The sequence below is a fragment of the Pipistrellus hanaki genome (assembly GCF_964339955.1).
Source record: "Pipistrellus hanaki genome assembly, chromosome: 5".
Taxonomy (NCBI): domain Eukaryota; kingdom Metazoa; phylum Chordata; class Mammalia; order Chiroptera; family Vespertilionidae; genus Pipistrellus; species Pipistrellus hanaki.
Genome location: NC_140507.1, coordinates 25,852,890 through 25,876,011, shown reverse-complemented (window position 1 = coordinate 25,876,011; position 23,122 = coordinate 25,852,890). Strand labels below are relative to the sequence as shown.

The 23,122-nt window shown below is 46.9% G+C and overlaps 3 protein-coding genes across 8 annotated transcripts; 2 read left to right on the top strand and 1 right to left on the bottom strand.

Annotated features, from left to right (window-relative positions):
• Positions 1-805: 805 nt before the first annotated feature.
• TMCO6 (transmembrane and coiled-coil domains 6) lies at positions 806-7,254 on the top strand. Of its 6 annotated transcripts, none has more exons than XM_084884993.1 (12): positions 849-1,034; positions 1,170-1,282; positions 3,874-3,989; positions 4,078-4,261; positions 4,509-4,613; positions 4,778-4,863; positions 5,078-5,194; positions 5,435-5,546; positions 5,657-5,843; positions 5,984-6,078; positions 6,446-6,613; positions 6,857-7,253. In XM_084884993.1, exons 1-12 carry the CDS (start codon positions 950-952, stop codon positions 6,968-6,970), a joined length of 1,482 nt encoding a protein of 493 aa, XP_084741119.1. In that variant the 5' UTR covers positions 849-949; the 3' UTR covers positions 6,971-7,253. The 6 variants fall into 6 exon arrangements, 5 of the variants coding, with proteins under 5 accessions (XP_084741123.1, XP_084741119.1, XP_084741121.1 ...); XM_084884995.1 differs by having other exon boundaries at positions 852-1,034; positions 4,139-4,261; positions 6,857-7,254; XM_084884994.1 differs by having other exon boundaries at positions 853-1,030.
• Positions 7,255-7,331: 77 nt separating this feature from the next.
• NDUFA2 (NADH:ubiquinone oxidoreductase subunit A2) lies at positions 7,332-10,155 on the bottom strand. Its single transcript, XM_084885036.1, has 3 exons — positions 9,980-10,155; positions 9,742-9,848; positions 7,332-7,529 (listed from the first exon to the last, which is right to left on the bottom strand). The coding sequence occupies exons 1-3, from the start codon at positions 10,075-10,077 to the stop codon at positions 7,438-7,440; spliced, it is 297 nt and encodes a 98-aa protein (XP_084741162.1). The 5' UTR covers positions 10,078-10,155; the 3' UTR covers positions 7,332-7,437.
• A 74-nt stretch (positions 10,156-10,229) lies between these two features.
• IK (IK cytokine) lies at positions 10,230-23,049 on the top strand. Its single transcript, XM_084884986.1, has 20 exons — positions 10,230-10,383; positions 10,940-11,006; positions 13,510-13,602; positions 14,244-14,303; positions 15,442-15,609; positions 15,765-15,879; positions 16,559-16,629; positions 16,738-16,784; positions 17,628-17,791; positions 19,095-19,203; positions 19,543-19,582; positions 19,743-19,962; positions 20,207-20,225; positions 20,651-20,729; positions 21,006-21,086; positions 21,345-21,402; positions 22,194-22,282; positions 22,477-22,585; positions 22,752-22,786; positions 22,873-23,049. The coding sequence occupies exons 1-20, from the start codon at positions 10,368-10,370 to the stop codon at positions 22,898-22,900; spliced, it is 1,668 nt and encodes a 555-aa protein (XP_084741112.1). The 5' UTR covers positions 10,230-10,367; the 3' UTR covers positions 22,901-23,049.
• The last annotated feature ends 73 nt before the right edge of the window (positions 23,050-23,122 follow it).

Sequence of the window (23,122 nt, the reverse complement as noted above, 5' to 3'; positions counted from 1 at the left end):
ATTTTTTAAAAACAAATTTATCATTCTTATGTTTGGAAGATCAAATAGAGAAGACCGGGATGTCAGGACACAGGCTTTATTGATGAGAAGAGTACCACTGACAACTGCTTCCAGAGAGAGAGCAGAAGGCAGCGAGGGTCCATGCCCTTTTTAAGGGGAGAATAGGGGACGAGGCTTAGGGCACTCAGCACACGTTGATTGGTGGTTTCATGTAAGGCCTATGATTAGGGACCTAGGGACTTAGAAATCAGGGGCTTAGGGTGTTTGGCAGGTGCTGATTGGTGGTTCAGTGCTCAGGAATGTCTGGCCGCAGGTGGGGTTTACATCCGTCCATCAACTGGAGGAAGGAAGGATCTATCAATATTATTTTTTAAAGTACATTTTTTATTGATTTCAGAGAGGGAGGGAGAGGGAGAGATAGAAACATCAATGATGAGCGAGAATAAAATTGATTGGCTCCTGCACGCCTCACACTGGGGATACGAACCCGCAACCTGGGCATGTGCCCTGGGCAGGAATTGAACCTGGGACCCTTCAGCCTGCGGGCGAAGCTCTAGCCACTGAGTCAAACCAGCTAGGGCTTTTCTTTCTTTCCTAGAATTGGGGAGAAAACAAGGCTGCGCTGCTTTCACTGGGCTCTCAGCCCAGATCCCACCCTCTGCCTTTGCCCCGCCCCGCCCTCCACTTAGCCCCGCCTCCTCTCCATTGACCCGCCCCGCTCTCCCTTCGCCCCGCCTCCCCTCCTCTGACCCCGCCCACCCCTCGCCCCGCCCCAGCCGCTGGCCGCTCCTCCCCTCGGCCCCGCCTTTCCTCCGCGCCGAGCTCCTCCGGCCTCCCCTCTCCTTCCGCCAGCGCCGCGGCTGCGCGGTCCCTGCCATCTTCTAAGCTTGGGGACTGCGTTCCCGTCCCCAGTCTGCCGTCCAGGGGGGCTTTCCTCCAGCTCCACACCATGCTGAGTCCACGGCAAGGCCTTCTCAGGCCGGTGGGATGCGGGGTGGAGGAGCTGCGGCGCCGCCGGCGGGAGCGGGAGGCAGGTGCGGGCGGGAGGGAACACGGGAAGGTGGGGGGATGGCGGAGGGGGGATGGCGGTGGGAGGCCCCTGGGGGGGAGTTGGGGTTCTGGGTGCTGGGTGCCCCTCCGTTGCCCCCAGCCGACTCCTTTGTCCCCAGCACTGCGGCGGGCCCGGAGGGAGCAGCAGCTGGTCAGCAAGAGGCTGCTGAGAGACGACACCCCAGAGGAAGCCGCAGGGGGAAGTGTGGCCTCCATCCTCGGGGAAGCCGAGGTGAGGGGGTCAGGGTGCGCGGTGAGGTCCATGCAAGCTGGCGCCAAATTCCTTCGAGGACTCCGTCCCCAAACCTGAATGCGGTCCCTTCAAAACCTCCAGTGGGCCAAGCCAGAAACGGGTGTCAACCTCCACCCCCATCCCTCCCTACTCATCCCCACATCAGTACTTCAAGATCTAGCCGTTTTTTTACCTGTAAAGAACTCTGAAGTTTTGCGTGTTTTTAAAATCCTCACCCGAGGATATTTTTTCATTGATTTTGTTTGTTTTGTTTGTTTTAGAGAGAGTGGGAGGGAGAGGGAAAGACAGAGAGAAACATCGATGTGTCACATCACTAGAGAGACACATCGCTTGGTTGCCTCGTGTATGCACCCTGTCCAGGCCAGGGATCGTCCAAGGCCAAGTACGTGCCCTCGGAGTGGCACCGGACCCTTCAGTCCTTGGGCAGAGGCTCTATCCACTGAGCCAAACCCCTTAGGGCAAGAACTCTGAAGGTTTTACATGCCTCCCCATCGCAGCTCTCCACCACCCTCCAGTGGATGCTTACTGCAACCTCGGAACAGGTCATCTGCATCTATGCTTGCCACCCTCAAGTTCATTCTTCATACATCAGTCAGATGCCTTTTTTAAAAATAGACCAAACTCCTTTCTGTGACCCATTAAAGTTCAGCCTAGTCTAACCTCTACCAACCCCAACCTTATCAACTTACTCATCTCAGCCAAACTGCCCCCTTTTCAGTTTTTGGAACAATATATTATACCAGGCTCTTTCCTGTCACAAGGCCCTTGCCTTTGCTGCATCTCAAATGTGCCCCTTTTGGTATTTTGTCTTAACCTGTTTACAGAATATTAATTATCCTGTCCTAATTTGTTTATTATCACTTCTCCATCTAATTTTAAAAATATATATATTTTATTGATTTTTTACAGAGAGGAGGAGAGAGGGATAGAGAGCTAGAAACGTCGATGAGAGAGAAACATCGACCAGCTGCCTCCTGCACACCCCCCACCGGGGATGTACCCGCAACCAATGTACACGCCCCTGACCGGAATCGAACCTGGGACCTTTCAGTCCCCAGGCCGACGCTCTACCACTGAGCCAAACCGGTTTCAGCTTCATCTAATTTTTTAAGTCCACAGGAACATAGACTCTTAATCTTTGTCATCATTGAAAACTCAGATGCCTGCACAATATTTGGCATATAGGAGATGCTCAGTATATATTAAGTGAATGAAAGCATTGGTTTTAGTTCATTTATTCTATTCAATAAGCATTGGGCATCCCGTTTGTATTATCATTTTGTTTGTTTGTTTTTAAATATATTTTTATTGGTTCCAGAGAGGAAGGGAGAGGGAGAGAGAGATGAAAACATCAATGATGAGAGAGAATCATCAATGGGCTCACAACCTAGGCATATGCCCCTACTGGGAATTGAACATGACCTCCTGGTTCATAGGTCAACACTCAACCACTGCGTCACACTGGCAGGGCTGTATTATCTATGTTTACATGTATAGTTTACAAAGCACTTACACCGGGGTTATACCATTTATCCATTGTGTACTTACTTTATGCCAAGAGCTGTGCTGGGTCCTGAGGTACGCAAGAGGAAAAGAGAGTCCCTTTCTTTGAAGTGTTCACAGTCCATGAAAGAGACATGAGGCGCAATAGAAACCCCTGTCTCCGTAAGTCTGCCACAGGAAGCCAGAAAAGGCTAATTCTCCATAGGCAGCGACAAGAGCAGAAATCTGAAAGAAGTGGAAGACCTGGGGAGGGTATGCCAGGCAGAAGAAATAGATTATGCAAAATCTTTTTTTTTTTTATCAAATTATTATCTGTGTACATATTTTAACATTGCCCCCCTTCCCATACATACCCTCCCTCCCCAGAGTTTTGTGTCCATTGGTTGTACTTATATGCATGTATACAAGTCCTTCGGTTGATCTCTTATCTCCCCCAGATGCCAAATCTTTTCTTTTTGCTAGTAAATATATTTTTATTGATTTTAGAGAAGGGAGAGGGAGAGACAGAAAGAAACATCAATGATGAGAGAGAATCATTGATCGGCTGCTTTCTGCACTCATGCAGTTCAGGATCAAGCTCGCAACTCAGGCATGTGCCCGGACCAGGAATTGAACTGTGACCTCCTGGTTCATAAGTCAATGCTCAACCACTGAGTTACACCGGCTGGGTTGATAATACAAAATCTTGGCAGCACTACAAAGTCATGTTATATTAGGTGTTAGGGTATAGGCTGCATGGGGAGCATGACGAAGCATAGATTATGCCAGGCTGAGAGATTTAAATATTATCTTTGAAACAACCCTGTGAGAAAACAAAATAGAAGTTACTCCTATTTTTTCCAGGTGAGAAACTGATGTTTAGGTCCTTTATAGAGTAAGTGGCTGGGCTGATTCCCTCTTCTTTCCACTCTACTGCACTGTTGGCACTTATTAGCCATATTAGTGTGAATGACAAGTTCTAGGGATGGTGCAATATTGGAAGGCTCACAGGTGAAGTTAGGCAGAGCAGGTCTTGATTTGCTTTCTGACAACTGTGTGTTGCCATCTCTCCCTGCCCTGGGCTCTAGATCCAGCAGTTCCTGTGGTTAGCTCAGCGGGGGACAGAGGAAAAGGAGAGAGAAGGAGCTCTGGTCAGCCTTCGTCGAGGCTTGCAGCACCCAGAGACACAGCAGACCTTCATCAGGTCAGTGGGTTGCTGGGTTCTAAGGGAGATAGGAGTGTGGAGGGGAGGGGCCGCAGGCTGAGCATTGCTCTGGTACTCACTCGTGTAGGTTGGAGGGCAGCATGCGGACCCTGGTTGGGCTCCTGACCAGCAACCACGCCCTGTTGCAGCTTGAGGCGGCTCGGTGCCTTCATGAGCTCTCTCATTCCGAGCAGTCTGAGGTGGCTGAGGCCTGCCTGCCAGCCACGTCCTACCTTCTCACCTACCTCGCCGGTCACAGCTCAGACCTTATCGTAAGCCCTGTCACTTCTGCCTGGTTTTTGGTTTGAGTTTTAAAATTGTGTCTTTGGGTCCAGTTTGAGCTGGCAGGTGGGGAGAAGAAAACCTGTTTTTCCTGATGCCCACAGCCCTGTACACACACCCATCACCTTCTATCCTCCAATACTCAGAGCCTCAAGAACAGGGTGCTCCATCTTCCCCATCCCCACCTCCACACTGGCTTGCCATGGGCCACGCCCAGTGCTTTTGTCCTGTTCTCAGGAGCTCTGTCTGTATACACTGGGTAACCTGATTGTGGAGAGTGAAGCCGGGAGAAGGCAGCTCCTGCCACAGGGCATTGTTCCAGCCTTGGCTTCCTGCATCCAGGTGAGCGTCCACCTGACTTTCCTGAACAGCCCTCCCCTTACCTCTTTCCACATGCCCCAGCTGCTTTGGTTAGGCAGTTCCAGACATTGATTGCCATAGGCTAAGGGGTTGGAAATCTTCCGGCCTAGCTTCCAGAGCCAGATCCCTACCCTGTCTCCTTCCAGTCCCCCCATCTGCCTGTGCTTGAAGCCCTTGGATATGCCTTGTCCCAGCTCCTGCAGGCTAAGGAAGCGCCGAAGATGATCATCCCGTAAGTAGTACTGTCTCCAGATGTGCGGTCAGGAGTGGCCCACGTGGTAGTGTAGCCCCCAAGACCTGGTTCCAACGCTGTTGTACATTTAACCCCATGTGGCTGGGAAGGGCTTTGGGTCGGGACACTTTCCCACCTGCTGGTAGGGTTTGGGAGGAGTGACAGGCATCTTGCCTTCCGAGGTTTCTAATCAGAGCTCTGTTTCTGCCTGCAGTTCCGTCCTGGCCTCCCCTATTCCCCAGCATATGCTGCGACTATTGCAACCTGGACCAAAGCTGAACCCTGGGGTCGCTGTGGAGTTTGCCTGGTGCCTTCACTACATCATCTGCAGGTAACACAGGCCAGTTGGGAAAGTACCACAGGCCTTTCATGGGCTCCCTTCTGGCCACTCAGGTGTTTGAACTTTGGTTTCTGGAATTATTGTGGTGAAAATGCCCCCTCTCAGTAATTCCATGAAAGGTCTTCCTTTCCTGGTCTTCTCTTCTTGTAACCCAGGAAACCCACAGACCTAGGCTGATTGCAAGCTTAAAGGTAGAAATGGCTTAGTAACTACTTGCTTCTTATTGCCCAGCCAGGTCAATAATGCCCTGCTCATCACCCATGGGGCGGTCTCCACTCTGGAGCTGCTACTGCTGTCCTTGGCGGGGTCTGTCCAGAGTTCTGAAGACGCAGGACTGGAGTTGGTAGGTGGAGGACAGGTCAAGATCGGCGCAACCTTTCCTCCTACTGTTCCTCTTCCAGTGTGCAGGGAGTCCCCTCCTCCTTATACCTGACCCCCACTTTATCTTTGCAGCTGGTGTGCCCTGTGCTTCGGTGTCTAAGCAACTTGCTAACAGAGGAGGCGGTGGAAGCCGAGGGAGGGCAAGTGCAGCTCAGAGATGAGCGTGTCGTGGTATCCGTCTTTATCCTTCTGCAGTTCCTCCTCCAGAAACACCCCAGCCTGCTTCCGGAGGGCCTTTGGCTTCTTAATAACCTCACTGGTAAGAGCCATAATCTTGCATAGGCTGGACCTTCAGATACTGGGAAAATGTCCTTGTTTTGGACTGAGGTGGGTAGGATTGAGAGGGGGCATTTTCAGGTTGCAGTTCGGGGGACTTCACCCTGACATTTTTCCTTCCAGCAAACAGCCCTAGCATCTGTACCTCCTTGCTCTCCCTGGATCTGATCAAGCCTCTCTTGCAGTTGTTGCCAGTATCTAATGTGGTGAGCGTATTGGTAGGTACTGGGAGTCATCTGAGCCAAGGTCCAGAGGCTGAAGTATAACAGTAGGAGCTCAGAAGGGCCCTTATCTGAGAGCTGGCAGGTGGTATAGTATGGATGGCCTCGGGGCTAGACCCATCTAGGCATGAATCCCTAAATTGGTTTACTAGATACTATTCTTGGGAAAAATCAACTCACCATCTTAAGCTTGTTTCCTGATTTATAATTAGGAATACTACCTGAGGGCAGCTTTGGAGATTACTGAACTTGCTTATAAAACTGCTTGGCACAGTGCCTTGGGCATGTGGTCAGCACTCTATTTTTTTGCTGTCATTGGCTTTCATCCTTCATGGGGACTGTGTATATACATCTCTCTCTACAGGTGCTCACAGTTCTGTGCAACGTTGCAGAGAAGGGTCCTGCTTATTGCTGGCATCTGTGGCCAGGGCCCCTGCTCTCCTCCTTGCTGGACACATTGGCCTTGTCTGACACTGAAGTAGTAGGCCAGAGTTTGGAGCTGCTGCAACTGCTGTTCCTCTACCGGCCAGAGGTTGGTTTCTGGTTCTCAATCCTTGATCTGAAGCTTCTAGTCTCACCATGGCTCCTTTCCTTCCAGTTCTAACTATAGCCACTTCTCTGGACCTGGCTAGCCTGTGTGTCCAGGTCAGAGCCTGCATCCTCTTGGTGGGAAGTACCCTTTCCCAAGAAGAGGTGGGCTGACCCCTAATGCTCTGGGAATTGAGTGTTAGGCACAGAGACCCAGGTGCTGAATCCTTTTCTTCCCTGCCTTTAGGCTGCCCAGGCCTTCCTGCAGCAATCAGGGCTGCAGGCCCTTAAAAGGCACGAGGAGGAAGCACAGCTCCAGGACCGAGTGCTTGCTCTCCAGCAGACAGCTCTCCATAGATGACTGCTTCTCAGTGTCACTTTACTCCACCCCCCACCCCCAGCTCTGTACCCCATGGAGCCCCTTATGGTGGTGGGAGGATTAATGAGGCCTCATGTTCTGGTCCACATCGAAGCCTAAACCAAGACCATTAGACTCCAGCCCTTTCACTCAGCACTGACCATACAGGATTAGAGGGAAGTGGCTGTGGTCTACTTACTTTGGGGCCCTGGAATCTCTCTTTTTTGTTTTGTTTTGCTTTAGCAGCTGATAGCTTTTGATGGGGCAGAATAAAGTCTTATTTTTATATTAAATTGCTTTGCCTAAGTGGTTGCATAATAAGGGGTAGAGGGTGGAATGAGGTAAAGAACATCCTGAGACAGCGTCTTACAGCACAAGCTTTATAAACAATAGAACACATTTTTCCACATTGTACTCAGTCTGGCAGAGCCCAGGCTGTGGGCTGTTGCTCTTAATCCTCAGCGAAGGCTTCAGGCTTTGCCACTTAGCACATTCTCTACGGCTCTGGTTACCTGATCAGCACTGAAGTTGTTCAAGGAGACATTCTTCTCTTGGCCGAATGCTGGAGAGAAAGAGAGGTGACTAAGTATCCGCTCGCACTGTGGGGGCTAGCAGAGTATAACAACAGGTCTTTGTCATCAACTCAAGGTGTTGTTCTGATAGGAAGGGTAGTAAAAAGGTGACCAAGGTGGATTTGGTAGGCCTAGAGCAGGGGTCTTCAAACTACGGCCCGCGGGCCACATGCAGCCCCCAGGGGAGTCTGATCTGGCCCGCCAGGTTTTTTGGGCAGTGAGCGCAGCCAAGGTGTTACAGTAGGATTTAGTAGTTCATATAGTCCGGCCCTCCAGCTCTCTGAGGGACCGTGATCTGGCCCCCACTTTAAAAAGTTTGAGGACCCCTGGTAGAATTACCCCCCCAGGCCTCAAACACATCCAGGAAGCCTAGGTCCAACTGGAATTTTGGCTGATTGTGGGAGGCCACAATGGTAAGGAAGGTGTTTCAAGGAAATGGAAGGGGCACAGCAGGCATTTATTAACCATGTGAGCAGTGCATTGCATGGATCTAATCTTGACAGGATACCCATTCTGTGGTTCCCATAGACCTGTGGTCGGCAAACTGCGGCTCACGGGCCACATGTGGCTCTTTGGCCCCTTGAGTGTGGCTCTTCCACAAAATACCACGGCCTGGGCGAGTCTATTTTGAAGAAGTGGCGTTAGAAGTTTAAGTTTTAAAAATTTGTCTCTCAAAATAAATTTCAATCGTTGTACTGCTGATATTTGACTGTTGACTAATGAGTTTGCCGACCATTGCCATAGACCATCTAGTATAATGCACTATAGCTATTTGAGTCCATCTCTTCTAGTCTACTGGTTTTTTGGAAGGAGAACCCTTTTTCTCCTTCAGTTTTTAGTGCCTGGCATTACTACACATGCCCACTGTTAGAACCAATCTGCCTTAGGTGTGACTTCCCTCTTTCTCCAGACATGTCTAGGGCAAGGTGTTAAAAACCAAGACTAGCCGGGCTGGAGTGGCTCTGTGGATGAGCATGGACCCATGAACCAAGAGGTTACAGTTCCATTCTCTGTCAGGACACACGCCCTGGTTTCAGGCTCCATCCCTAATGTGGGTGTGCAGGACACACAGGACACAGCCAGTCAATAATTTTCTCTCATCACTGATGTTTCTATCCCTCTCTGCCTCTCCCTTCCTCTCTCTCAAATCAATAAAAAAAATTTTTTTTAAATGATCAAAACACTACTATTCAGTATGTATAAATATTGATTGCATACCTACTAATTGTTAGGCAACATGAAAGTGATTTTCAGATTATAGCAAATTGAAATAGTAATTGTTACAGATTAGTATGAAGCTAGGACTTACGGAATAGGGAAAGACAGACAAACAGTTGTTTGCAGCCACCTAGTAAATCCTATTTTCCCTAAACCAAGGATGCTTAATAGTATAGGGAGACAGATAACAGACATCTAATTAAGTGCCATTTGCCAACCACACAGACAAGAGAATAAATCTCATTTTGGTAGATTGTGCAGGAGATGATTCTCTCTCATCATTGATGTTTCTCCCTCTTCCTTCCTCTCTGAAATCAATAAAAATATATTTAAAAATATATATTATAAAATAAAATGCCTGAAAAGGACCCTGGCCAGTTAAGTGGTTAGAGATAGGGGCCATGTTACATAACTGGTCTGGGAATGCCTTTTTGAAGAGATATATAAACTCAGAACTGAACATAACAACCTGAATAAGGAGCCAGCCATGGCTGTCTGGCAGAAGTGCATTCTAGGAACAACCCTATTATATCCAGCTACATAACCCTCTCACATAACGAAGATTAAATGAGATTTAGGTAGGAAAGCACCCAGCAGAGCCTAGCATTAAGTTTCAACACAGAATCATGACTTTAGGTTTTCATTATTGAGGTTCTGACACTCCTGGCACTGCCCACACATAAGTTGGAAGGACCTACATTGACCAGAATAGATTAGCATCTCTTCTTGCCCTGTCTGAAACCTCTCCTGGATCACAAAAATGACAGCTCCTGTGCCCTAAGCAGGACGGGGCCCGCTTCCACACGGCCGTTACCCAGGACACGAAGCATCCTATAATAGTACCAACGTAAAGTTCCTTATTGGCAACAAGGTCAAAAGCAAGGACTCTGGCCGGACACGGTCTCTCCACAAATTTTTGTTAGGCCGTGGCGGCGGTTTCTCTTCTCGAACCCTTGTCCTCGACCCCCCGCGCCCGGCACTCACCGTAGCGGGCCCAGAGCTTGGGCTGCACCTCGGAGCACTCGCGGATTAGGATGGGCAGGTCGGGGTTCGCCTTCTTCAGCTCCACGTAGCGTTTCTCGATGAATTCCCTGCGGGGCCCGAGAAAGCGCCGCGCGTACGGTGTGGGCGCGGGCCTTCCCAAACGCCCGGGAGGTCGAGGTCGAGGTCGTGACCCCGGCGCCCCGAAGCCCGCCCGCCCGCCCACCACGCTGCGCCTCACCTGACGCCCTGGCTGCCAGGCGAGCGCTGGCATAAGTGGAGGCGAATCTCCCGGAGACCCAGGTTGGCGCCTCGACTAGCCGCCGCCGCCGCCGCCATCTCCGCGCGTACCCAGGACCCGGCACACGCCTCCCGGCCGAGCTCTCCAGACAGACCAATCGCGGACCCTCCAGTCTCGCGATAGCTGGGCTGACGTAAGGGGGCGGGGCCACGTCGAACTACCGCTACGAAAGCTTCGTAGGGCACCCGGGTGTCCTCCAGTTTCCGGGCGAGAGTGTGGGGCGCAAGGCACTGTGGGTTGTTTCCGGAGGTGTTTCCGGGGAGAAAGCTGTCGCTACTCTGTTGTTGTTGGAGACTGAGCGCTTCGTGGCGTCGAGACCGCGGACGAAATGCCGGAGCGGGACAGTAAGTGTCGGGTTATCCGCCCTTTCTTCTCGGAGGAACTCGGGACGCTCGGCGCGTTATTTTGGCTTTAAACCGGGTGTGTGTGTGGGTGGGCGGAGAAGGGCCGGTGTGACGCCTGGAGCCTGGCGAAGCCGTGGGACCCCGAGTGAGGCTGGGCAGCCCCAGTCTGTCTCGTCTTTGCTCCAAGTGACGGCAGATAGAGCTGATCTGTGAACTTTACTCCCCTTCTCCCCAACCCGCATCACTTAATTTGGGTTGATCCAACTTGTCTCTCTCGTGGTACCTTAGATGTTATCCCGTGGAAGACTTTGCTGATCTTCCAGCGCTGGTTTAGGGACCCTCTCCTCTGGGCTCCTACAATCCTTTGTATTTTTTTCCACTTCATTACTTACTGCATTGGATTATTACTGTCGTTGTTCTTGCCTTTTCTTCCTCACTAGATTGTGAGCAATTTGACAGGAAAGCAAATTTGTATTGTTCACTATTAAATCCCAACTTTTGCACAGGACCTGACACAAAAGAGATGGATTAAATTTATGCTAATTCTTTTTCTTAGGTGAGCCGTTCTCCAACCCTTTGGCCCCAGATGGCCACGATGTGGATGATCCTCACTCCTTCCACCAGTGAGTGTTTTGACCTAGGACCCTGGGAATAAGCTGGACAATGAGTAGGGTGGAGGTGGAGGTGGTGGAGGTGGTGGTGGCGGCCATGGTCAAAGAATCCTAAGTGTCTTGTCAGCAAGGATGGTCAAAAAATTGTACCACTTGCCCCTTTAATGGGATCCCCATAGGCCAGGCTGAGGGACCCCACCGGTGCTCGAATCCCTGCATCAGGCCTCTAGTATGCATATAAGCTCTTTGGTTAATCTCTTCCTACCCTTCCCCTCTCCCCTACCCTCTGAGATTCACCAGTCTATTCCCTGTTTCCCTGCCTGTGTGTTGAGCATCTGCTCCCTGGTGGTCATTGTGTGTCATAGCTGTCAGACAGTTGCTTAAGCTTTTTTTTTATATATATATATATATATATATATATATATATATATATGTATATATATATATAGATGCCAGTAATTGGCCATATATAGATGAACGAAATTGTTTGGTCATAGGATGTACACACTTAAATCTATAATAATAAAAATGTAATATGCAAATCAACTGAATGACTGAACAGCAGAACAACTGTCCAGACGACCATGCTATGACATGCACTGGTGCCAGGCTAGGAAAGGTGGGTGCGATGGGATTGGTCAGGGGGCCCGGCCACCATCCCATGACTGCCCTGCAGAGGGAGGCCCAGGCCACCCTCTGTGGGGTGATAAATGGGGGGGCTCCGCAATCAATCACCCTGCAGAGGGAGACCCAGACCACCAGCCAGCGGGGCGATTGATTAGGGAGCAAAGAGGCGGCTCCACTATTGCAGAGCCCTGTGGGGGTGGGGGGAACACCACCGCACAGGTGGCAAACAGTGGCAGCAGTGGGGGCAGGGCCAGCTGCCAGCAGTGGGCAGGGGTGGCGGGTGTGTGTGTGTGTGAGATCTGATAGGCCCTGATTGCTGGCCAGGCCTAGGGACCCTACCCAAGGGGTCCCGGATTGTCAGAGGGGCAGTCCAGGCTGAGGGACACACACACACACACACACACACACACACTGTGCACGAATTTGTGCATGGGGCCTCTAGTTTTAATATATACTGCCTCCAAATAGATTCTACTTACATTCTGTCAGTATATGAAAATATCCACTTTTCAAATTCTTTTTAATAATTTATCAAGCGTTTTTAAAAATTAACACTGAAAAATGAATAAAAATTACCACTCTGGCCTTAGCTGTTTTGGCTCAGTGGATAGAGCATCGGCCTGGGGACTGAAGACTCCCGGGTTTGATTCCATTCAGGGGCACATGCTTGAGTTTTGGGTTTGATCCCCAGCAGGGGTGTGCAAGAGGCAGCCAAACAGTGGGTCTCTCTCATCATTGATGTTTCTATCTCCCCTCTTTCCCTTCCTCTTTGAAATCAATAGAAATATATTTTTAAAAAAAGTCAAAAGAGATTAAGTCTAAGATTAGAAATCAACTCTTAAAGAAATAAGATAATAATTTTATAAATATTAGCACTCTGATGCATTAGAAGTGGCATGGTTGTTTGTTTTTTGGTTAATTCTCTTCTGATGATTTTTTCCATTGATTTTTAAAAAAATATATTGATTTTTTACAGAGAGGAAGAGAGAGGGATAGATAGTGAGAAACATTGATGAGAGAGAATCATCGATCAGCTGCCTCTTGCACACGCCCTATTGGAGATGTGCCCCCAACCAAGGTACATGCCTTTGATTGGAATCGAACCCGGGACCTTTCAATCCGCAGGCTGACGCTCTATCCACTGAGCCAAACCGGTTTCGGCTCCATTGATTTTTAAAAAAAATACATTTTTATTGATTTCAGAGAGGAAGGGAGAGAGGGGAGTGAGAGAGAAACATGAGTGATGAGAGAGAATCATTGATCAGCTGCCTCCTGCAAGCCCCATACTGGAGATTCAGCCCATAACCCAGGCATTGTGGCAGGAAATTGAACTGTGACCTCCTAGTTTATGGGTCTCATAGGTTGACACTCAACCACTGAGTAATGCCGGCTGGGCTTTCCATTGACTTTTTTAAATAGAGTGGAAGGGAGGGGGAGAGAGAGAAAAATAAAATCCATGTAAGAAAGACACATAGATTGGTTACCTCCCAAATATGCCCCAATGGGGCTGGGGATTGAACCTGCAACCCAGGTACATGCCCTTGATTGAGAATCAAACCTGAGACCCTTTGGTGCTTGAACTGATGCTCTAAGCAAAACTGGACAGGGTGATCGATTGATTTTTTTTTTTTATTGTTTAGTGATTTGAGAGACATTGATCTGTTCTACTTATTTATACATTCATTGGTTGATTCTTGTATGACCGGGCATTGAACCCGCATCCTTGGCATATTGGGATGATGCTCTAATCAATTGAGCTACCTCATCAGATGGCATGTTTTTGTTTTAAGTTGTATTTTCTTAATTTCCACTAAAATTAGCCATGTTTTTTGCATATTTCTTTTCCAAACCTTATTGGCTACTAATGTTCAAAATCTTTGCCTTCTAGATCAAAACTCACTAATGAAGACTTCAGGAAACTTCTCATGACCCCAAGGGCTGCACCTACCTCTGCACCACCCTCGAAGTCACGTCACCATGAGTAAGTTCTGGGGTGATCCAACCTGTCTCCCATCTCCTTCCTACAGAAAAGCTACTGATCTAGATGTCTTAGGAACTGGAAGGCTGGTTCTTTTTTAACAAAGCCTGTGGTTCTGATTCTTTCTTTCTGGAGATTGAGGCTCCAGGGAGCCTGGGATGCTCTGGGATCCCACTTCTCAGAGTATGTTCCATGAACCACTTGTACTAGAGTTGCTGCTGGTGCTTAAGTAGGCAGATTTCTGGACCCATTCTAGCCCCATGAACTCAGATTGGGGGCAAGTATTTTGGGGCACATAATTTTAATATTCCTTTAAGTGGTTGCGATCCTCTCTAAAGTGAGAACCACTCACCTACAGATATTAACATGGATCTCGGCCTGATTGAAACTCTTGCTTTGGCCAGTGTTCTAGACCAGCGGTCGCCAACCAGGTGGTCCATGAGGTCCGAAAGGATGGCGACCGCTGGTTTAAGGAAAACTTTGGAGCAGCGGTTGCCAGCCAGTGGTCCGCAGACCACTGGTGGTCTCTGAGGTCTGAAAGGTTGGCGACTGCTGTTCTAGATCTTTCTTCAGCACCTCAAGGTCACTAGGGTTTCTGGGGCTGTGGCAGTATTTTGTTATCAGTGAGTTTCTTTCTCTTCTAGGATGCCAAGGGAGTACAATGAGGACGAAGACCCAGCTGCACGACGGAGAAAAAAGAAAAGGTGAAGGAAGGATGGAGGAGAATAGGGTTTTTTTGTTTGTTTGTTTTTGGTAAATTTTCACAAAGATATTTTTCCCCATTGATTTTTCTTGAGAGTAGAAGGGAGAGAGAGAGAGAGAGAGAGAGAGAGAGAGAGAGAGAGAGAGAGAGAGAGAGAGGGGGAGAGAGAGAGAGAGAGAGAGAGACATCAATTGGTTGCCTCCCTCGTGCCCTCCAACTGGGACCAGGGATTGAACTTGCAACCCAAGTCTATGCCCTTGACTGGGAACCAAACACACAACCATTCAGTGTGAGGCCCGACGCTCTGTCCATTGAGCGACACTGGCCAGGGTAGTCTTGGGTTTTAATTTGGATGGTGTCACATGAATGTTTCTCTCTCTCTCTCTCTTTCTCCCCCTCTCTCCCTCCCTCCCACTCTCTTTAAAGAAAGACTAGAGACTGAGGTTTTCCTTTTCATAAGACTGCTTTCATGATGGAGAGGAGTAATATGTGGAATGGTAGTTTAGGGTTTTGCAGTCAGCCTGTGGTATTTTAATCTCCTCTTTATCAGTTTCTAGCAGAGTAATCTTAGCATTTTGTTTAACCTTTCTAATCTTTAATATTATCATGGGTAGAATAGAACTAGTGATAAAAACTTTTATCAGGTTGTCATGAGGATCAACTGTGATAATACATGTGAACACTTAGTACCAATGCCTGACATATAGTAACCCACCCAATAAATCTTGGCTGCTATCATCATCATCATCATCATCAATATTTACATGATACTAAACTTTCTGGACCTATACTTTGCTTTCCTCTCTTCTGGGGGAGGACCAGCAAGGAATGATTTATTTTCTGTTGAAATTTGGAAGGAGATAATTGGATGACTTCATGGTTGTCCTATAGAGATTCAGTGATACAGAGTTGGGTGGCATTAAAGAATTCTATAGTGACAGATGGAGCATCCTAAAGTGGCAGATGGAAGGTACTGTAGTTGTGATTTTGAGGACTATCAAGAGGTGACCAGCAGTTTTATCACCATAAATGAGCTTTCACTGTAGAGAGAAATAAAGGTATAGGGAAACAGGAACAGTACTACCGATGTTGGGATAGCAGCTGGTAAGCTTTACACGTTTGCCTTTCTCTGGTCATAGTTATTATGCCAAGCTTCGTCAACAAGAAATTGAGAGAGAGAGAGAACTAGCAGAGAAGTACCGGGACCGAGCCAAGGAACGGCGAGATGGCGTGAATAAAGACTATGAGGAAACTGAGCTGATCAGCACCACAGCGAACTACAGGGCTGTGGGCCCCACGGCTGAGGCGTGAGTACCATGGGGCCGGGGCATGGCTTCCTCAGATCCCAGAGTCCTGCATTCTTCCTCACACTTTCCCTGCTCTGGAGCCCACATCAAGCCATTTCAAAAGGCATTTGCCACCCAGAAAGGACTGTTCTAATGTGGCCTCTTTCGTTACATAGGGACAAATCAGCCGCAGAAAAGAGAAGACAGTTGATCCAGGAGTCCAAATTCTTGGGTGGTGACATGGAACACACCCATTTGGTGAAAGGCTTGGATTTTGCCCTGCTTCAAAAGGTGAGTCTTGGTGTGAGTGAGTGGAGGGTGACACTAGAATGGTGAATGCTCTTGATGGGCCTTCCAACGTGAGAAGGGAGACTATTGTTAGTTCAGACTTCTCTAGAAGTTGGCCCCTCTGTAGGACTAATTGCTATTTATTTTTCAAGTCTCTGCTTCAGTTTTCTTTTCTTGGGGAGACCGTTAGTCACGCAGGTATGGTTAAGTCCCTCCACTCTTTACTTCCCACTTCCTGCACCCTTGCATACCTCTTTTGTTTCACTTATTGGAGTTATCACACTTTGTTGTTTAGTTGTTAAATTTGTCTGTCTCGCCCTAGCTGGTTTGGCTTGGTGGATAGAGCATTAGCTTTTGGACTGAAGGATAAAGTTCGATTCCCATCAAGGGCACACGCCTAGATTGAGGGCTCAATCAACAGTAGGGGGCGTACAGGAGGCAGCCAATCAATGATTCTTTCCCATCATTGATGTTTCTGTTTCCCTCTCTTCCTCTCTGAAATCAATAAAAATATATTTAAAAAAAAAAACTTGCTGTCTCTCCTGCTATAAGCTCCATTAGGGCAAGGATTATATTGTGTTGTTTAGTATTGAGTTCTCAGTTCCTGGGACAGTGTGATATAGTATAAATATAATATGTGTAAAATTATCACATGTCTAACCGCTACTTGCTTTCCTCTTAGGTACGAGCTGAGATTGCCAGCAAAGAGAAGGAGGAGGAAGAACTAATGGAAAAGCCCCAGAAGGAAACCAAGTATGTAAATATCAGGGAGAACTTGAAGGTTTAGTTAGGTGGGTTGTAAAGTACGAACACATTTGGCCAAAAAAAAAAAAAAAAAAATTTTTTTTTTTCTTTTTTCAGGAAAGATGAGGATCCTGAAAATAAAATTGAATTTAAAACACGTTTGGGTGAGTACAGAACTTCTATACTAGTGGCTCTGCGTTCCAGATGAATTGTGGGGCATTTAATGCTTTGGGAGGATATGCTTCCCCTTTCCCTCAGCTTATTTTCCTCTTTTCCAGCTAGTTCCAATAAAATACTCCAATAGAATTCAGACATGAACTTAGGTATTTCATATGTTATTAATGCCTCCTTAGTTAGGTTGGAAGCTCTTCCAGATTAGGGCTTATACTTTAAGGGAGGTAGCATTATTGGTGATTAAAAATTCAGAATTTGCAATCTGAGAGAACTGGGTTTGTATCATGATGATGAAACCACACTAGGCATGTGATTTTCAGCATCTGTGTTCATTTCTCAGTGTCTGTTTGTCCATTGACAAAATGGGTTAATGTTCATCTCATGGGATTATTGGGATGAAGAGAAGTAATATAGGCAACATGCCTACTAAGAGCTGGTTTTTCATTCCTCATCAGTATCACTTTAAACCTCATTCTTATTCCTCACAGGGCCTAATACAGTGATAGGCACGTAGTGCCTTTGAGGAGACAATGGAGAAAAGTCGATAGGAACTTAGGCTTTGGTGTTAAACTGCTTGGGTCTCATTCTTTGCTTTGCCACTTGGTAGTTATCTGCCTTTAGGTAAATCATTTAACTCTTAGCTTTAGTATTCTCATTAGTTAAAAGGTGATAATAATGTCCATCTCACAGGGCTGTTGTGAAAATTGAATAAAGCAAAGCAAAGCATGCATAGCACTTGGCATAATGACAGCACAGAGTGAGCACTCAGTAAATGGAAGCTGCTATGATAGAAGGTTCTTATTGGCTATCTGCTGCTCTTCCTCTTTCCATAGGCCGCAATGTCTACCGCATGCTCTTCAAAAGCAAGGCCTATGAGCGGAATGAGCTGTTCCTGCCGGGCCGCATGGCCTATGTGGTAGACCTGGATGATGAGTATGCTGACACAGACATCCCTACCACTCTTATCCGCAGCAAAGCTGACTGCCCCACCATGGAGGTGAGGAACCCCAATCCTGAAAGCCTTGCACATGAGTCTCAAACCTGGAAATTAGCTTTAATTCTGCCTCAACCTCATTGACCACATTTAACTCATTACCATGTCCTGTTCACTTTTCATCTCCTAAATCTCAGTTGAATCCATTCACTTTTCTCCATCTTCACCAATAACATTCTAGTCTAAGCCATCATCTCTTGCTGGAACTGTTAAAAGTGGCTCCTGCCCTTGCCACATGCTCAGTTGATTGGCGCATTGTCCCACATACCAAAAGGTTGTGGGTTCAGTTCCTGGTCAGTTCTTTGGAGGCAACTGATCAATGTTTCTCTCTCTCCCCCTCTTCCTCTCTCTAAAATTAATAGGGTGAGAATTTTTTAAAAAGACTCCTAATTTGTTTTATTTCCACTCTGGTTTCCTTCTAATATTTTATTTATTTTTAAATATTACTGAGATGAAATTCACATGCCATACAATTTGCCCATTTTAAGTGTACAATTCAGTGGCTTTTAGTATATTCATAGAATTATGCTATTATTATCTCAATCAATTTAAAAACATTTTAAAATATATATTTTATTGAGTTTTTACAGAGAGGAAGAGAGAGAGATAGAGAATTAGAAATATCGATGAGAGGAGCTCCAGTGGCGCAATCGGTTAGCGCGCGGTACTTATACAGAAATATCGATGTGAGAGAAACATCTATCAGCTGTCTCCTGCACACCCCCTACTGGAAATGTGCCCGCAATCAAGGTACATACTCTTGAGTGGAATTGAACCTGGGACCTTTCAGTCGTAGTCCGACGCTCTATCCACTGAGCCATACCAGTTTCGACTAAAAACATTTTTATCGCCCTGAAAAGAAACACTGTAATTTGTAGCCGTTACCTTCCATCACCTCAATCTCTCTATCCCTGTTTTACACATGGGCACAGGAATCATCAAAACAGAAATTTTTGTTTCACCACAAAAATTAGAAGCTTCCATTGGCTTCTCATTGTTAGAATAAAGGGCAACATTTTTATTGTGGCCTATGAGCCTTTGCATCTTTTGGTCTTTCAGCCTTTTCACCTTGCTTCCCTGTTTTAGTTTTCCAGTCATCTTGGATTTCTTGAAGTGCTAGATTCACCTTTGACCCAGGCCTTTGTGCATGTTGCTTCATCTCTTTGGAATGTCCCTTCAGAACACCTCCTTGCCTAGTCTTTACCTGGCTAATTCTAACTCATCCTTTAATTTGTTTAGTGAGTGAATGAAAAGGTGAAGAGATTCCTGCTTAGTGGAATAACATTCTTGCTTCTTGTGTTTTCAGGCTCAAACCACGCTTACTACAAATGACATTGTCATCAGCAAGCTCACCCAGATTCTTTCCTACTTGAGGCAGGGCACTCGCAACAAGAAGCTCAAGAAGAAGGACAAAGGTAACCTGAAGGGGTAGGAAGAGAAACCTTACCCCTGGAGGGGCCTTTGAGGGTGGAACCAAGGTCTCCTGGAGCCTCTGTCTCCAGAACATCGGGAGGCTCCTGGGGAACAGAGGAACATGAGAGCAGTGGACCACTGGCAAGTAGATGCTTACATCCAGTTTCTGTCGGTGTGACCTAATCGGGAGGCAGTGGTTAACTTTGAGGCATGAAAAGGGAGAGTATAGATAGCGTTCGTGGTCCCGCCTTCTAAACCAGTGTTTACAAAGGGCATTGAGAATTGCGGAGCATGGTGAGGCTGACTGGGGATTAATGAGTCTCTCATTCTTCACATTTTAGGGAAACTGGAAGAGAAGAAGCCCCCTGAGGCCGACATGAAGTATGTATTCAAGGCCATCATCTGATCTGAGGGAGGAGGGGGCTGTGTGCTTCTTGTCTTCAGCATTTTGGGGAGGCCTTGTTGTGAGAATCTAGAGAAATGGCTGGGGGAAGTGGAATGAATTGTGTGTGATTTTGACCCATAATGTCTGTTTTCCTAGTATATTCGAAGACATTGGGGATTATGTACCCTCCACAACCAAGACACCTCGGGACAAGGAGAGGGAAAGATATCGGGAACGGGAGCGTGATCGGGATAGAGAAAGAGACCGTGACAGAGAGCGGGAGCGAGAACGAGATCGGGAGCGGGAACGGGACCGAGAGAGAGAGGAAGAGAAGAAGAGGCACAGCTACTTTGAGAAGCCAAAAGTGGATGATGAGGTGAGATGTGGCCCCTAGTACCAGGTGATAGTGCTGCCCATCTCTGCCTGCCCCGCCGGTACAGGACCTCTGTTATAGAGCCACCTCATGGCTTCATAGAAGCAACTGGGTCAACTAATCCAGGATAGGAACCATCCTGGAAATGGGAACAGCGGAGGATAGGGAATTGATTCAAACTTGGGGGTAGAGGATGTGTAGGAATCCTTCATAATGATTCTGACCTCAATTTCTATTTTCTTTCCAGCCCATGGAGGTTGACAAAGGTAAGTTGTGTCCAAGGTAGCTTGCATTAGCTCCAGCAGTCTTGCTTTCCCCTGGGCTAAGAGTGGGACCTAGAGCTCATCGCTGGCAAGGGTGGGCTTGGGGGACTTCCTGGTTCTGGGCTCTCAAAAGATTAATGTCTTGGCTCAAAGACATAATGTCTACTATATGGAATAGACAGAAGATAAGTCTGGAATTCCCTCCATCTTCCTGGGCAATGACAGGGCATATGGGCATATTCTGAGCACACTACCCCAACTCAACCATAGTAGTTCATTATTAGTTGGGATTTGATTAACATTTTGATAGCAAAAAGGATTCTATTGCTTAAAAATGTTTTTATGAAAGCTACAGGTTGGAAGTGTGTTGTAGGGAAGAGGTGGTAAATTTCTTGTTTCAATGTCTTAATAGAATTCTCTTTTCCCAGGACCTGGATCTGCCAAGGAGTTGATCAAATCAATCAATGAAAAGTTTGCTGGTTCTGCTGGCTGGGAAGGCACTGAATCATATCTTTTATTTCAATATGTTTCTGGGTTTCACAGAATTGTTCTCTTTTCATTCCAATGCTACCTGCTTCCCTGCTTTCTCACAACCCCATTCCTTCCCTTTTCTGTTGAATTTTGACCAGGATGAACTCATTGTGACTTTCCCCTTTCTCAGAGAACCCATCCAAGATCACAGTTATCTCCTTAGAGTTTTCATGTTAAGGCTTTTAGTCTTTGGCCCTTCCTGGTTGAAGCTTTTCTGCTACAGGCAGAATTATTTTCTTTAACATAGCTTACGCTGAAGAAGCCCGAGGACAAGAAGCAGCTGGGAGATTTCTTCGGCATGTCCAACAGTTATGCTGAGTGCTACCCAGCCACGTACGTGTCACTCTGTGAAAGAAGGGAGGCCGGGGGGATTAGAGAACAAGTTGGGGTGGAGGGATTGGGTGAGGTAGAAATTTGATTTGCTGGGATTCAGGGGTACTTCCTACTTGGAAGAACTATTCTCTTAGGCTCTGAGTGGGAGGTCTAGGGGGTGGTCATTCCTAGGCATATAGTCTCTTACTTGGGTAGGTGTCCAGATGAAGCATTGGAGTCTGGGTCCGCTCCATCTGTTCAACTGTTGCTTCTCTTTAGGATGGATGACATGGCTGTAGACAGTGACGAGGAGGTTGATTACAGCAAAATGGACCAGGTATGGAGTTTGAAGCATGGGTGAGGGCTCTTGGGCAGTTACTCTTTAGTACATATCCCTTTCCCCATTCCCAAAATATGTGTCTCATTAATTGGTACTCACTTCTCAGCTGCAGTAATAGTTAAGCTGTGCATGTTGGGTCATGGACAGCTTAATTATTTCAAAGTGTTTGTACAAAAATAAAACGAGATAGAGCCAAAAATATAGTTCTTTTATTTCCTACAAAGTGCCAGGCTTTGGTTTCTATTCTAGGCAGTAAGCGGGTCTTTAGTGCATAAGAAGAAAGGGCTAAAGAAAGGGCAGTCTTTTGAAAATAACTGATTTTATTCTAGCCAGTCAGTATTGGAATTTTCTTCCAACTCTTAAAACCCAGCAAACACCCCGTTAATGATAAAGAAATCTCATCTACTTTTTCCTTGTTCTCCCTGTACTACAATGCTTAAGACTTGTTTAATTCCATCTTGGAACCTTGCTTTACCCTGACTCTGCCATTTATTAGTTTTGTGGCTATGTCAATTTATTTTACTGCGTATGCCTCAATTTCATCATCAGGAAAATAGAAATGTATTTTTTCTTAATAGTGTTTGAGAGAATTAAATAAGATAGGTATTTAGTATTCAGAAAAATGCCTGGCACATAATAAGTACATAACAAGCATTTATTATTTATTAGGGTAGAATTTCTAAATGATGAAATCAGGGACTATGGAAGAGCCTGGCTTAATCAGGGACTGAAATTCCATTTTCACTGACATCTCTTCCTTCTCCGTCTGCCATTCTGTCCTGCAACAGGGTAACAAGAAGGGCCCCTTAGGCCGCTGGGACTTCGACACCCAGGAAGAATACAGCGAATATATGAACAACAAGGAAGCTTTGCCCAAGTGAGTTGGTACTAAATACGGCCAGGATGTGAGAAGAGGGATGGCGATGGGTGGGCTAGCTCACACCTGGTTCGAGGGTGTAGTCTGGCTGAGACGTTTTCAAATAGCTTTCCTGCTCACAGGGCCCTCTGGGAACACTTTGCTACTGCTATGCAAACTATTGTCTTCCTTCAATTGCCCCTTTCCCCCCTCAGGGCTGCATTCCAGTATGGCATCAAAATGTCTGAAGGGCGGAAAACCAGGCGCTTCAAAGAAACCAATGACAAAGCAGAGCTGGATCGCCAGTGGAAAAAGATTAGTGCAGTAAGTGGCACTGCCTCTCCGGTGGGAGGGCTTCAGCTGGGAGTAGACACTGGTCCATCAATCCAGGAATAGGCTGGGGTTGGAGAGCCTGGAAGTAGAGAGATCAGCCTTGAACCTCAGTTGGACTTAAACTGGCAGTGTAACTATCGACTATAACTTCTTGCAGATCATTGAGAAGAGGAAGAAGATGGAAGCTGATGGGTGAGCAGCCTTATTCATTCTCTCTGGGACTGGGGAATTCTTCCTTTATTTGATCGTACGCTAACTCATTTATTCTGTTACTGCAGGGTTGAAGTGAAAAGACCAAAATACTAATCTCCAGCTCCAACTCCAGGAGTCTTAACAAGGACCTGCTTCCCATGGCTTGTTTTCTACAATTCCCAAAAAAGTTGCAAGGTGTTTGTTTCTGAATGTATATAAAATACTGTATAATCACTTGGTTCCATTAAAATTGGTAACCTGCAGTCTTTTCTACATTGTGCACCCTCCACTTCAGGGCCCCTGAGGCATCAAGAGGGATATTGATTTTACTTATTG

Excerpts from the sequence above, each read along its gene's own strand:
- TMCO6 (XM_084884993.1), top strand. The coding sequence starts at position 950 with ATGCTGAGTCCACGGCAAGGCCTTCTCAGGCCGGTGGGATGCGGGGTG. Across the intron at positions 4,262-4,508 it reads GTCACAGCTCAGACCTTATC|GAGCTCTGTCTGTATACACT; the intron begins GTAAGCCCTGTC and ends TCCTGTTCTCAG. Across the intron at positions 5,195-5,434 it reads CTTCACTACATCATCTGCAG|CCAGGTCAATAATGCCCTGC; the intron begins GTAACACAGGCC and ends CTTATTGCCCAG.
- NDUFA2 (XM_084885036.1), bottom strand. The coding sequence starts at position 10,077 with ATGGCGGCGGCGGCGGCGGCTAGTCGAGGCGCCAACCTGGGTCTCCGG. Across the intron at positions 9,849-9,979 it reads CCTGGCAGCCAGGGCGTCAG|GGAATTCATCGAGAAACGCT; the intron begins GTGAGGCGCAGC and ends CGGGCCCCGCAG. Across the intron at positions 7,530-9,741 it reads CAAGCTCTGGGCCCGCTACG|CATTCGGCCAAGAGAAGAAT; the intron begins GTGAGTGCCGGG and ends CTTTCTCTCCAG.
- IK (XM_084884986.1), top strand. Across the intron at positions 15,880-16,558 it reads ATTTTGCCCTGCTTCAAAAG|GTACGAGCTGAGATTGCCAG; the intron begins GTGAGTCTTGGT and ends CTTTCCTCTTAG. Across the intron at positions 19,204-19,542 it reads GCTCAAGAAGAAGGACAAAG|GGAAACTGGAAGAGAAGAAG; the intron begins GTAACCTGAAGG and ends TTCACATTTTAG.